This window comes from Rutilus rutilus (assembly GCF_951802725.1).
Source record: "Rutilus rutilus genome assembly, chromosome: 8".
Lineage (NCBI taxonomy): Eukaryota > Metazoa > Chordata > Actinopteri > Cypriniformes > Leuciscidae > Rutilus > Rutilus rutilus.
In genome coordinates, this window is record NC_140222.1 from 12,202,440 (window position 1) to 12,216,508 (window position 14,069).

Below are 14,069 nucleotides of genomic sequence, written 5' to 3' on the forward strand. Positions count from 1 at the left end.
TTACAGTTGCACATTAGCTAACGGGGACAAACTGGACAGACCATGGCTTGTTTATTTAATTAGCAAGGAAGTTACAGTTACATCTCTCCAGCTTACTGAAGTAACATGAGCAGAATGGAACAGACGACACTTGTGCGATTTGTGACAGCACTGGAAGGTAGTGTGTTGATTAAGGAGCATTCCTTAGAATTTGAGCATTTAACAGATTTTATGGGTGCTGGCATTAAACTGGGCGAGCTGATTGATAAAATGTTTAAGGAGTCAAGGATACGACAACGGGTTCAATATGCGGGAGAAACGCAGTGGTGTCCAAAAGAGAGTGCAGGACATAGGGCCTACAGTAAATCCAAGGGTGTTCAATATCCTATGCAGTGAGTGCTCACTCGCTTCACTTAGTAGTGAATTATGCAGCATTGTACGTGATTCTTTACAGTTCAAGAGTATTTTTGACTGCCCAGTGCAAGTTACCCGATTAGATGGAAACAGATGTAGTCTTTCCTGCAAAGTTTGACAGCGAAAAAGAAAAAGAGATTTTTTTTTTTTTTTTTTTTATATGAAGGGGATGACATATTCATGGACACAAAACTGAACTACAGGGTGAGCTTCTTAAACCAGGTGCTCAACTGTGCCATATTCGTCCTGCTTTTCCCTGCTTGGAGTTCGTGAATACATATTTTCAGTTTGTATTGCATCTTTCAAAGAAAAAGAAAATATGATAGTTCTTCAGGAGTTCTTATGACTGGAAAAGGCCCTGAACCACCACCACACACTTCTAGTGGACAATTAGTAATGATTGACATTATTTTTGTAAAGCCTTTTGTATTTTGAGTCTACTTTATTTTGGGGTTTTGGTTACACTTAGTCTCAGTGGTCCACTTTAGACATTTTACTGTTACTTTTGCAACATGTCAACTAACTCTCAGTAGAGTAGTAGACTTCCTAATATCCGCTAATATCTGTAACACTATATATGACTGTAAGTAACTTTGCAAGTATGTCAACTTATTCTACTAATACCCTAATGAGAGTTGACATCTGGATCTTCTTCAAAGAGTAGACAGTATACTTTACAAGAGCGCCATCTAGTGTCCATTTCTGTAACAGCCTTAGATTAGTGTGTCCATATTGCTAAGGACTGAGTTAAACAGCTAGTTAGGTTAATAACCTAAAATGTTAAAGGTGAAAGTTTAATCCTTTTTAAAACAAACAATTTCACAATTCACAATCTACAAATTATTCCTTGTTAGCTCAGTTACTTCTGATTAACTCAAATTATTTCACAAAAAACACGTTTTAATAGCATTCATCACATGCACAATAACTTGTGTGCATTTAGATTGTAAGAAATTAGGGTTTATATAGATTTAAATGAATATCATTTAATATGAAATATTGTATGAACATCATTTAATATGAATATATTAAATGAATATCATTTAATCAGTAAACACACATCTATGAAATGAGTTTAAAACCATTAATTCCATTAAAAGGCTTTCATAAAAATATCTGTCCTTTTGTAGCAGCTTTATTCCAGTGTCTTTCACTGCAGTTTTTACAGGTTCAGTTCCTGAGATTCAGTGTTTGTTCAAGGATACAAACAATACAAGTATCATGACACTATTTCTCCATGTGCGTAAAATAATAAATAATGCTACTGTGAAATCCCATTAGTTTCAAGTCTCACTAGAAGACAACTCATCAACTCATCTGTGGAGTCTCAGTCTCATTAACAACATCCATCAGTGCGGTCTCATTATGGGACGTCCTATTATCATCATCCATCGGTGGAGTCTCAGTCCTCTGATTAAGGGGCACTGCTTCTATGACATCATTCTCCTGAAATAAAGAAGCACATTCACAGAAGGAAAAACAAATGTTCATGATTGATGATTCAGTCACACAAACACAGAAAGGTTTTTCTCTCTGATGTTTGTTGAATGTAAAGACCCTGTTCTTTATTCTGAAGTAAAACAGCTCAAGATCAGCGCTCTTAAACAAGTCAGTTATTATTAGTGTTTATATGTGATAAATTCTGAATAAAACCACACCACCTAAGGCCCTGATATACTCAAAGAGGGGCAAAAAAAACTTTTAAATACATGATATACTGTTAGTGAACATCCTGAAGCCTTACACACTGCTTAGAGTGACATTGAGATGAATATGAAAATACATGCAGAATATGAAAATACGTTCCTCTCAATAACATAATAAATAAAACAAAAATGACAGCAGTTACACTTGAAGATGTCCCTGTCGACAGCGGTGAGAAAACAGCAGTAAAGAAAGATCTGATCAGTGGAAATGTTTGCACCAGATCTGCACTCCAGTAAACTCACGTCATGTTTATTATATAGCACTTTATACAAAAGTATTGGTTTAAAGCAGAACTTTACGGTTGAAAAACAGTGTCAGTGTGTCTTCCGATTAGAGTTATATTTTAAAGCCGCTCATGTTGTATTTTGCAGACGTCTGACCTTGACGGACTGAACAGAAGAAATAAAAAAGGAGATTTCCACTTTAAAGAAGGCAGAGCCACACCTACATATAACGTAATCGACACGGAGAAGCTGGAAAGTTTCGAACTTCGTTTTGGCCTGATTTTGTTCAAAATCATGTCATTAAGGCCTTAACAGTTCTCTTAGATCTGAATCTGAAGTAAATTCACAATGTTTTGCAGACAGATTCAGTGTTCACAGTATCTCACCTGATCACGATCATTGCGCTGTGTCCTGTTTTCTGTTTGAACAACAACACACTCTTACTTTGGTCAATTAGAATAAAAATACATACTTTAACATTTTTTTAAAGATTCCTTTTGTACAATAAAACTTTTAAATTACATTTTGTACAATCAGCAGTATGTAATACTTGCCTTTTTGTCCTGCTTTCCTTTTCCTAGATTTCCAGAGGAGATAGTAAATCCCAGCAGCAGCTGCAGAAACCAGCAGAAGAACAGCAACACATATTCCTCCAACAGCAGCTGAAGATAAACCTGAATCTGGAACAGCTAAAGACACACAGACATTATTACTAGAGATCACCTGATAATTTCAGTAGAAAGACGTACAATATTGATTTATTCGATAAATAGCTGGCTGATTTGATAAATCTAATGGTGTTTTATAACAACAGCAGTTAAAACAGCATCAGCTCTGTCAGCTCAACAGGAAACAATGTTCACAGGAAAACTGACTGATGTTAAGCATTGTTCTTATTCTTATATAATAGACTTCAGAAATGTAAAATTCATAATGCAACATTAAACTCAATGTGGCTATTGTCAGTCTCTTTTAGAGGTCTAAGGATTGATAAGTTTTGCCGAATAATCGGCACTGATAAGCGGTTGGTGAAAAACTTGGTTATCGACTTAACTCCATACCGATAGTGTTTCCGGGTTGCATCCATTGCTGGAGCGGCTGAGAAGGACCCGCTGTCATTATACACTACTAGACCACTACTAGACCACTACTAGAAGCAAAAAAAAAAAAACAAAAAAAAAAAACTCACTGACGCCGGATTTAAAATATCGACAACCAAAAGGTATGTAAATTGTACAATACAGTGCATGTTTTCATATAATTATAAAGTAATTAATATGTTGACTAGATGCTGCATTAGTAGAGATAAATTACACTCACCAGTGACAGATACACTGAAGCTCCTAATGATGCTGAATCTGCTGTTGTTGATCTGTAGTTTATATTCTCCAGAGTCTGTGTTTCTGGTGTTTGTGATGATCAGAGATCCAGTCTGATGATCCAGCTTCAGTCTGTCTCTGAATATCTCTTTACACTGAACATCTGTACAGATCTTACTCTGATCTCCAGTGATTTCAGCGATAAGAGTGTCCTTAAAATACCATCTAATAAAATCATTTGTGTTGTTTATTACACCAGTGTATAAAGTAACAGATTCTCCCTCCTTCACTGTCTTTCTCTTCATTTTATCTCGTTCAGCAGCAGAAACAGCTGAAACACAAACCAACAGATGCTGAGAATCTTTTTTTGGTGGAAAGACACACAACATGAGAGAACTGTGGATATGAAAGCGAGAAAACATTTTCAGTCTGAAAAGCAAAGTTTATACACATTTACAATTACTATTACTTTATAATTAATTACTAGATTAAAAGTAAAAAAGTATCCAATGAAAAGACTACATGTAGCGAGATACTAATTACTTCAGATCTGATTCAGAACAAGCAAGATGATGATGATGATGATGAAGTCAGTAAAGTTTGTATTACAATAGGGATTTCTTACGATTACGTCCACACATGACAGATGGCGTGTCATCTTGCAGTACCTTTGTAAAATAACAAATTAAAATGCCATCATGACATTATTATTTAGATAGAAATAATAAAACTATATAACTGGTGTAGTACAATTTTAATTAAATTATTGTAATACATGGGATATCTTTGCAACCTGCACATAGTAATTTATATTTAAATCTTAAAACTCCACTTTAACATTAAATGTTTTTGAAGAAATCTATATTTTCAGTACTGCATGTGAATTAATATAAAGGTAAAGAGGACAACACCTCTGGATGTCAGCAAAAATATCCCCAAACACGTTGATGATGTAATTTAAATGTATAAGATTTGCTTTTAAGCATAATGACTCACCATACAAAGCAACACTGAATGTCTTTTCACTGTCGCTGCTGCCGCTGCTGATCTGTAGTGTATAAACTCCAGCATCTGTGTCTGTGATGTTCATGATGGTCAGAGATCCAGTCTGATGATCCAGCTTCAGTCTGTCTCTGAATCTCTCAGTACCTTCATTACACTGAACATCTGTACAGATCTTACTGAGATCTCTATTGATTTGAGCGATGCGAATGTCATTATAATACCATCTAATTCTGTCTTGTTGGTTTGTTAAAACATCAGTGTGTAGAGTGACTGAATCTTCCTCCATCACTGACACTCGGTCTGCATCAACACCTGACAAACCTGAAGAAGAAATTAACAATACTTCATAATAAGCCAAAAATAAAATAAATGAAATTCACAGCACTTTCCTGTTGTATTTTTTATGTTTATGGGTACATAAATACAGTGCATCCGGGAAGTATTCACAGCGCTTCACTTCTTCCACATTTTGTTATGTTACAGTCTTATTCCAAACTGTATTAAATTCATTATTTTCCTCAAAATTCTACAAACAATACCCCGTAATGACAACGTGAAAGACGTTTGTTTGAAATCTTTGCAAATTTAGTAAACATAAAATACAAAAGAAATCACATGTACATGAGTATTCACAGCCTTTGCCATGACAAGCTCAGGTGCAAACTGTTTCCACTGATCATCCTTGAGATGTTTCTACAACTTGATAGGAGTCCACCTGTGGTAAATTCAGTTGATTGGACATGATTTGGAAAGGCACACACCTGTCTATATAAGGTCCCACAGTTAAAAGTGCATGTCAGAGCACAAACCAAGTCATGAAGTCCAAAGAATTGTCTGTAGACCGCCGAGACAGGATTGTATCGAGGCACAGATCTGGGGAAGGGTGCAGAAACATTTCTGCAGCATTGAAGGTCTCAATGAGCACAGTGGCCTCCATCATCCATAAATGGAAGAGGTTTGGAACCACCAGGACTCTTCCTAGAGCTGGCCGACCGACCAAACTGAGCGATCGGGGGAGAAAGCCTTAGTCAGAGACGTGACCAAGAACCCGATGGTCACTCTGACCGAGCTCCAGCGTTTCTCTGTGGAGAGTGGAGAACCTTCTAGAACAACCATCTCTGCAGTTCTCCACCAATCAGGCCTGCATGGTAGAGGCCAGACGGAAACCACTCCTCAGTAAAAGGCACATGGCATTCGCACCTGGAGTTTGCCAAAAGGCACCTGAAGGACTCTCAGACCATGAGAAACAATTTTCTGGTCTGATAACACAAAGACTGAACTCTTTGGTCTGAATGACAAGCGTCATGTCTGGAGGAAACCAGGCATCACTCATCACCTGGCCAATACCATCCCTACAGTGAAGCATGGTGGTGGCAGGATCATGATGTGGGGATGTTTTTCAGTGGCAGGAACTGTAAGACTAGTCAGGATTGAGGGAAAGATGAATGCAGCAATGCACAGAGACATCCTTAATGAAAACCTGCTCACGAGCGCTCCGGATCCTCAGACTGGGGCGACGGTTCACCCTAAGCACTAGGTCTTTGACTTTTTCCCAAAAATCATATTCAAAGTTCGTTTGTTTATTAATATTCAAATATATTTGAATATTTATTAATAATATTTTGACCATTAAAATGCCTTCAGTAAGACCTAAATTGGTATCAAACTTAAGTTGTATATGTTCTGTCCACCAGAGGGCAGTGTATCAGTCAATGTCAATAGGCAGGCAATGATGTTTTCTTAAAAAATAATAATAATAATAATAATAAAAAAAAAAAAAAAAAAACTGTCATGATGTGATTTTTTCCGTTTCTTTGGTAAACCAAAGTAGCGCCACACGTTGCTATTCAAATTGTCAGGAGTGTAGATTTCGAGCTCCTCGTCAGGCGTGGTTGTTGTAGGCGTTGGCGCGGCCATTGTTTTGGTATACAAAATAGGCGCTAACGTCACCTACAAGAGCCCAGATGACCAATAATAATAGCCTTGCTAATGAGCTCGCGATTCACAACCTCACCAGGCGTGAAAAAGCCTCGGAATCTGAATTGAAAACGTTTACAACCAAACACATGTACAAAAAATAATGCCCATAACAGGTTAGAATATTAAAGGATGCCTAATATTCATTCGAATATCTTTTTTTTTAAATATTCTAATTATATTCCAATAACGAAGTTCGGAGTCAAAGCCCCTACTAAACACACAGCCAAGATAACAAAGGAGTGACTACGGGACAGCTCTGTGAATGAACCCGATTGAACATCTCTGGAGAGATCTGAAAATGGCTGTGCACCGACGCTCCCCATCCAACCTGATGGAGCTTGAGAGGTTCTGCAAAGAAGAATGGGAGAAACTGCCCAAAAATAGGTGTGCCAAGCTTGTAGCATCATATTTGAAAAGACTTGAGGCTGTAATTGGTGCCAAAGGTGCTTCAACAAAGATTGAGCAAAGGCTGTGAATACTTATGTACATGGGATTTTTTTTTTTTTTTTTATACATTTGCAAAGATTTCAAAAAAACTTATTTCACATTGTCATTATGGGGTATTGTTTGTAGAATTTTGAGGAAAATTAATTTAATACATTTTGGGATAAGACTTAAATAACAAAATGTGGAAAAAATGAGGAGTTGTGAATATTTTCCAGATGTATGTCTTGATTCATAATGTAACATGTATACAAACAGCAAAAGAACATCATTGATGTCTTATTGACGATCATATGCAACTGCTGTTTGTTTATGATGTTTGATGTTTGTTTTTGGCTCCTGGTGACTAACTGTCTACAACTCTGCATAGCTTCACAGAATGCGCTGATGACGTCTGTGCGAGCAGGTGCGCGGAGGTATACATATGTTGACAGAAAGGTCGGACCAAATCCAATGACTGGAAGAACATTTTTTGGTCCTGAGACTTCCACATATGTAAATGTTTTAATATCCAGACCACTTCTATTATTGACTGGTATCAGGATGTGAAGAGTTTCAACCAGTATAACAAAAAATGTTGATGAAAAAAATTGCCTACCCTATTTTTTAAATGTACAAAACTTCCTTTTAAACCGAATGACTCACCATGAACCGTAACAATGAAGGTCTTTTTAAGGATGCTGCTGCTGCTGATGATCTCAAGTTGATAAACTCCAGAGTCTGTGTTGCTGGTGTTTGTGATGGTCAGAGATCCAGTCTGATGATCCAACTTCAGTCTGTCTCTGAATCTCTCATCAGCATCTTCATAATGATCATCTGTACTGTGATCTCTGCTGCTTTGAGCGATGCAAATGTCATTAAAATACCATTGTATATCTTCTTCTTGTTTTATTTCAACACCAGTGTTTAGAGCGACTGAATCTCCCTCCAGCACTGACACCGACACTCCATTTGAAACAACACAGAGAAAATCTGAAAAAAAAAAATTAACAGTTCATTATACACAAAACAAAAACTTTTACATATAGTCCACAACAAGTAGAAATAACTTGAATAACAGAACCAGTTCAAAGGTTTGAATACCCAACGTGTCGTTACCTGGATGATCAACGATAAACTAATTTTCTTGCATATTTAAAACCTTTCCAGCAGTGACTGTATAATTTTGAGATCCAGATTTTCACACTGAGGACGATTGTAGGAATAATGCACAACTATTACAAAAACTGGAACCATTCATTGACACTAAAGAAAGAAACAATGCATAAAGAGCCCTTTTGAAATGGGTGATTGGGGAAAATTGTACTTGTTTCGTCTTCTGAGAAACATGCAAATACACGTAGCTTATGAAGGGCAGTACTGAATAAAAAAGATCTTTACACATTATAAAATGTTCACACCCCCCGCTCTTAATGCATTGTGTTTCCTTCTTGAGCATCACTGAATTTGTTCACCTTTTTAATAGTTTGAGTCCTTCAGTTGTCCTCAGTGTGTGTTCCATGCCGGTTCATGTAGAAACAAAGGTATATTTAGTATAATAAACAAAATCATAATCTAAAGATAATTAAGGGGGTTTCCTGCTGGACTAACAGAGACTTTACTGGTCACTGCACTTACGTAGTGTTGCTTTAACTGCTTCTATTTTTCTCCAGGCTTTGAACATAAGCTTCTGTTATTTACGGAAGCCCTAAGAGGCCATGTATTATTATGATTTTTCATGTTGTTTTCTCGTGATGATGGCTAATTTTTCTCGTGATCTCAAAATAGCAAAACCGTTTTCTCACGACGTAACCTATCGGGAGAAAATTAAAAAAAATAAATAACTTAGATGAACATTAGCCATAAAATATTTCTACTTTGAACTTTACTAAAATTGTGCTACTTTAGGGCCCTATGAAATCCGTTTTATTTTTTCTCAAATTCCGTTTTTTTTTTTTTTTTTAATAATTTTTAGCCCTTTCGGATTTTTCTTGTTTTCTTTTCACTTCTAAGCAGTATTGACCTTTAAAAATGTACTTACACAAACTCACAATTCAGCTTTTTTATTTAAACTGTTAATATATTCAGCAAGCACATTCAAAATTCTTCAAAATTCAGCCAAACCTTCAACAAATCTAATAGAATATATATATATAAAAAAAAAAAACAGTTACAAGGTAGGATTGATGAGTATTAAAGGTGCATTGCGCAACATTTCATGTTAAAAATACCCGTTTTTCTAACCGATACATGCTTAAACAATTTCCTGATGGGCTGAATGAGCCCTTCTCTGATCACTGCGATTGCCTCTATAATCCTGTACAGTAAAATAAATGAGAGGGATTCGGGATGGAATTTGAGACTGGGCGTGACGTCATGCGCGTTCACGCTCACCTGGTAGGTTTGTGTATTCGCCGCCATTCTCCGTATCAGCGAAGACCACTCGAGCGACAAAACTTAAAGGTATAGCGGAGGATTTTCTTTTTCCGGGTGGGTAGTGTAAACTATTGGTCCACCTAAGTGTCAATCATTCTGGTGATATGTTTACGTAAGGCCGTCGTACGTGCTCGTCCCTTAGTTTTCGCTTTCTGCGCATGCGCACTTTCAGGTGTTTATGTGTGGTGGTGAGCTAGAGCTACGGTTTAGGCCATTCATTGAAGCTCGCCGTTTCACCGGGTCCTTTGAAAATGTCTGAGGGTCGCAAGAGAAAAAGTTTGTACGAACTGTATCTGAAGAAGAGAAAGGCCTCAGAAGAGAGAAACAAGATCAGAGTGTTTTTGGGAGATTGTTTCACACGATGGCGTGCTCTGAAAACACAGGTTGGGCTTCCCACTGATGCCTCAGTTTCGAAGTTTCTACTCGACAGGTAAAGTTTGGCATGCTATTTGGAGAAAAAGTGCAAATCTTCTTTTGGAAAGTAATCTTGTATGAGTGATGCCGACAGCAACTTGTAAACAGAGCGTGCACGAGGAGAACCTCACACACGTTTAATAGGCGTTCCCTCTCGGGAGCAGGTAGAGTGTTGCGCATGTGCATTTTTTCAAAAAGTGGAGAGGGCGGTTCTTATCTAAAATTCGGAAAGATCCTCTGCTATACCTTTAAGTCAACTTTCGACAAAAGTAGAAGATGGATTCAAAGAGACCGGCTTGTAGTTCATTCCAACCCCCAACGCAAACTCCACGTAAGACAAAGAAAAGAAAACTTTTGTCTAGTGCCACAGGCGTAGGAATAAGACGAGAGTCAACATCGGGAAGGCTTTCAACAAATGGAGAGATCTCCGGTCTGCACACACTAGGAAGCGCCCGCGCCCGCGCCCTCAGATCACTTGTACGTGGCTGTGTACAAAAGGTAAAAACTATATAAATACTGTTCGTTGGAATCTCCGGTCTGCTCTAGGGCTCAAACGGGATCCTCAGTTGGCTTTTTTCTTGATAAAACGGTAAGATATAGCCCAGTCTCTAATGTCTGACACGGCAAATCTATGACAACAAATGATGTAATAATCTATGAATATTACCTTGAGACATTTGAGTGTACTTTGTTGACCAACTGTGTATGGTATGATTATTATTTTGAGCTTTTACAAAGTAATAAAGTAATAACTTACTTTGTTCATGAACGTGTTTCCATAATAATACAATCATAAGTGGATACAGTAAACACATAAAACAGTTCAACATGGAGATAGATGGAAACAAAAACCGAAGTTTTGCTACTACCCCCGTTTTCCCCTCACACATAAGTGTGTAATTTACTCAAATGCCTTTCCTTTCACATATTTAAAATGACTTGCAGATTTATAACTGTATTACCTCTGAAGACATTATGACTGTAAACAAAAGATTTGTGCGGCTGATGCTCCTTTGGTTATGAACAGCTCGTGCTCGTGCTAGTGTGCGTGTGGTCCATGAGCGTGCACACCTCTGGTTGCAGTTTCGCTTGTCGCCAGAGGGGGCATAGTTCTGCAAAAACTCAGAGACTTGCACAATGCACCTTTAAATTAAAGATTAAATTAGCTTTTAAATATTTTTTCACAAAGAATGTTTTATAAAAAGATAAACCTTGCATACTTAAGCCTTTAACCTCCTGAGTCCCTGTGTCCTCATATGAGGACATTACATTTTTGCCTCTTGACACAATGATAGTCAAATTTGTAAATCTTAGACATGTTGGCCACATTTAGGGACACTGCCCACACCATCTTGTGGTGATATAACAACATTACACCAATGTCAGTCAGAAAAAAATGGGTGGAAAATCAGCCAAATATCAGCAAAACACTTCCCGAAAGAAAAATGACCCAGGTAAAAAATCTATTCAAATTATATGAATGAAACAAATGTATTTATGTACAATACTGTCTCCATCATCATATGGGGATTAAAATTTGACATATTTTAGTAATAGTAGCACTCCAGGACATCAGTAAATGTGAAGCACTCGTTTGAGGACATTGGGACTATATTACGTTATTTATTCTACCATGTGGTTAGCTAAACTTGGGAATTTTTAGACGGATCGCAATAGCATTGAAAAAACAACATTTGTCTGTGTGTGTATGTGTGTGTGTGTGTGTGTGTGTGTGTGTGTGTGTGTGTGTGCGTGTGTGTGTGTGTGTGTGTAAGCATGAATTATTGAGTTAACATGGAAAAACTGGTTTGCTTTAGTGCAGAAAACTGGTAAAAATCAAGAATTTCAAAATGAAAGTGAGCCAATAAGTGGCCTTCTACTGCTCCCTGCTGGCCATTACCAGTACTATTATAAAAATCAGATTTTGTCAAGTGTTTATCACTTCATTTGTACTGACACTTCACATAATTGCTAGTAAAATGGTAAATTATAGACCCACTGTCCTCGCATGAGGACATCATATGGTAAAACATAGACCCACTGTCCTCGCATGAGGACATCATTTTCTGCAAAAACTACTTCCAGTACAAAAACAAATTTTAGTTATTATACTTATTAGGTCCAACTTATCCCAAATAGCAAGAACAATTATAAAATGCACACCAGGCAAGCTCTCTAAATCACTTTTACAAAAAGAATGTGTCAAAAAAGATAAACATTACAATGATACTGACATGTACAAATGCATATTAGCTTATCTTTTGTTATTAATAGTAAAATTCGGTCCGATTTTCCCGTGGCGTCTGATGTTGCCATGCAACCATGCACTGCGCTCTCCACAACGACAAAGAAGTTTTAGAAGCTAATAGATTTCCACCGCCGAAAAACGCTTGCTGTAGCTCTGCCACAAGATTTATTTACGGAGAAGAGATAAACACCCGTAGTGTTTGTGGTGTACCCCCATCCTTTATGTTGACTGAGCTTTCAATGTTGTTACGGAAAGGGTTAAGTTGATATGTTGGTCCTTGTCTCGTGAACTGCGGTGAGCTTGCGGCATTCTGAAAAGTTAAGGTGTTTTCATCTCGCTGCGCCTAGAAAAAATGAGCGCTTACCGCGCGCGCCTGCCTACATTTGAAATAACGAACTTGAGCGCGCAAAAGGTTCATTCTTGCACTCATACTGAAAAGCGCGCTGTTTGCATCCCTAACTGTATTGACAGATGTCTCGCTATATGGCTCTGGGTTTAGGTAGAGACCTTTCTACGTTTGTTGTTTTAAACTGAAAAAAATGAGAAGGAAGTAAAAAAAATTGTTTATTTAATATGTCAACAAAACATATGCAAATTCCGTGCGTATAAGAGAACTCCGTTTTCATGTATAAATTCCGTGATTCCGTCCGCGTTTTCCGCATCACGGAAATCATAGGGCCCACGTACCACATTAAGATAAAAGGGGTTAATATTTAATATTTTTCGACACGACTTTTTCTTTCTTTCTCTTTCTTTCTTTCTCTTTCTTTTTGTCTTTAGTTCACGCTTCACCAAACTATCTGGGCCTTTATTTCAAACAGCAAACCTCACATATTCGTACTTCGTTGTGTTTTTTTTTTATTTTTATTTTTTTTTATCGCTGACATTAAGTGAGATTTTAACAAAAACATGTCTTGCCAAGGTCGAGCAAAAAAGACGGACAGCGAAATACAAACAATACAGGCTTTTCTGTATAATATAAAGTGATTAGAGTTCATATAAAAATCACTTTCGGTTTCTTCGTTGGCCGGTAGATAATAAGCCTAAATGTCTTACCATGGTCGAGTAAACACCAGAGCAATAAGAGCCATCTAAAGAGAAGCTTCATCTTCGCCGCCGCGTTTCCTTAAAACAAAACAAACGGGCTTCTTCTTCTTCTTCTTCTTCTTCCCGTTTCATGGCCGTTCACTCATTAGGATTACCGCCACCTACTGTAGCCTATAGGCATAGGCTACCTTGTGCACATGTAATGGATCTGAATTGCAGAAAAAAAAAGAAAAAAAAAAGAGTAATGGGCTGTTTGACGACAACGTTTTTAATGTTTAACGGCGGTTGGCATCCTTCAATGATGCATCATTTATTTTTATTTTTTTTCCAGATCTATAATTATATCCTATCTGTCAGACCTGTGTCCTTTAGGAAGCTAAATAAATGTGTTCTAATGTCATTGATGTTTTTCCCAGTAGTTCCTTAAGTGAATTCCTTTGAACCCCTAATCTTCTTATGCCTTCTTTCATCTTAATCCGTTCCCTCTCATATTTCTGACATTCAAACACCAAGTTCAACAGATTCAATACCAGTGCAAAATCCACATCTTCCCTGCATGTATCAGAACATGTGAACTTTACCCTCATCCCCATCTGACAAATCCGTGTGTGACATTCTAGTACCTCATATATTATGTCGTGCCTTGATTGTGTTTTGAATGATTGCAAACTCTTTAGAACTGCACTAGAGTTAAATTACAACTTAATCTGGTCTAACATCTTCCATACCCACCAGCTCCACTGTAAATATGGATAAATGATAAGACAGTCTCTTCTGTACCTTGATCCCCATCTTTGGTACTCCGAATGCAGCCCCAGTTTGTCCAGATTGATTATCCTTAGCCCCATCTGTATAAATATCCAGTCCTTATAC

General features: G+C 37.4%; 1 protein-coding gene across 1 annotated transcript; it reads right to left on the bottom strand.

Annotated features, from left to right (window-relative positions):
* Positions 1-1,363: 1,363 nt before the first annotated feature.
* LOC311295111 (uncharacterized protein) lies at positions 1,364-13,368 on the bottom strand. Its single transcript, XM_084416316.1, has 7 exons — positions 13,206-13,368; positions 7,718-8,044; positions 4,640-4,969; positions 3,645-3,974; positions 2,879-3,013; positions 2,711-2,742; positions 1,364-1,839 (listed from the first exon to the last, which is right to left on the bottom strand). The coding sequence occupies exons 1-7, from the start codon at positions 13,255-13,257 to the stop codon at positions 1,702-1,704; spliced, it is 1,344 nt and encodes a 447-aa protein (XP_084272442.1). The 5' UTR covers positions 13,258-13,368; the 3' UTR covers positions 1,364-1,701.
* Between the last annotated feature and the right edge of the window lie 701 nt (positions 13,369-14,069).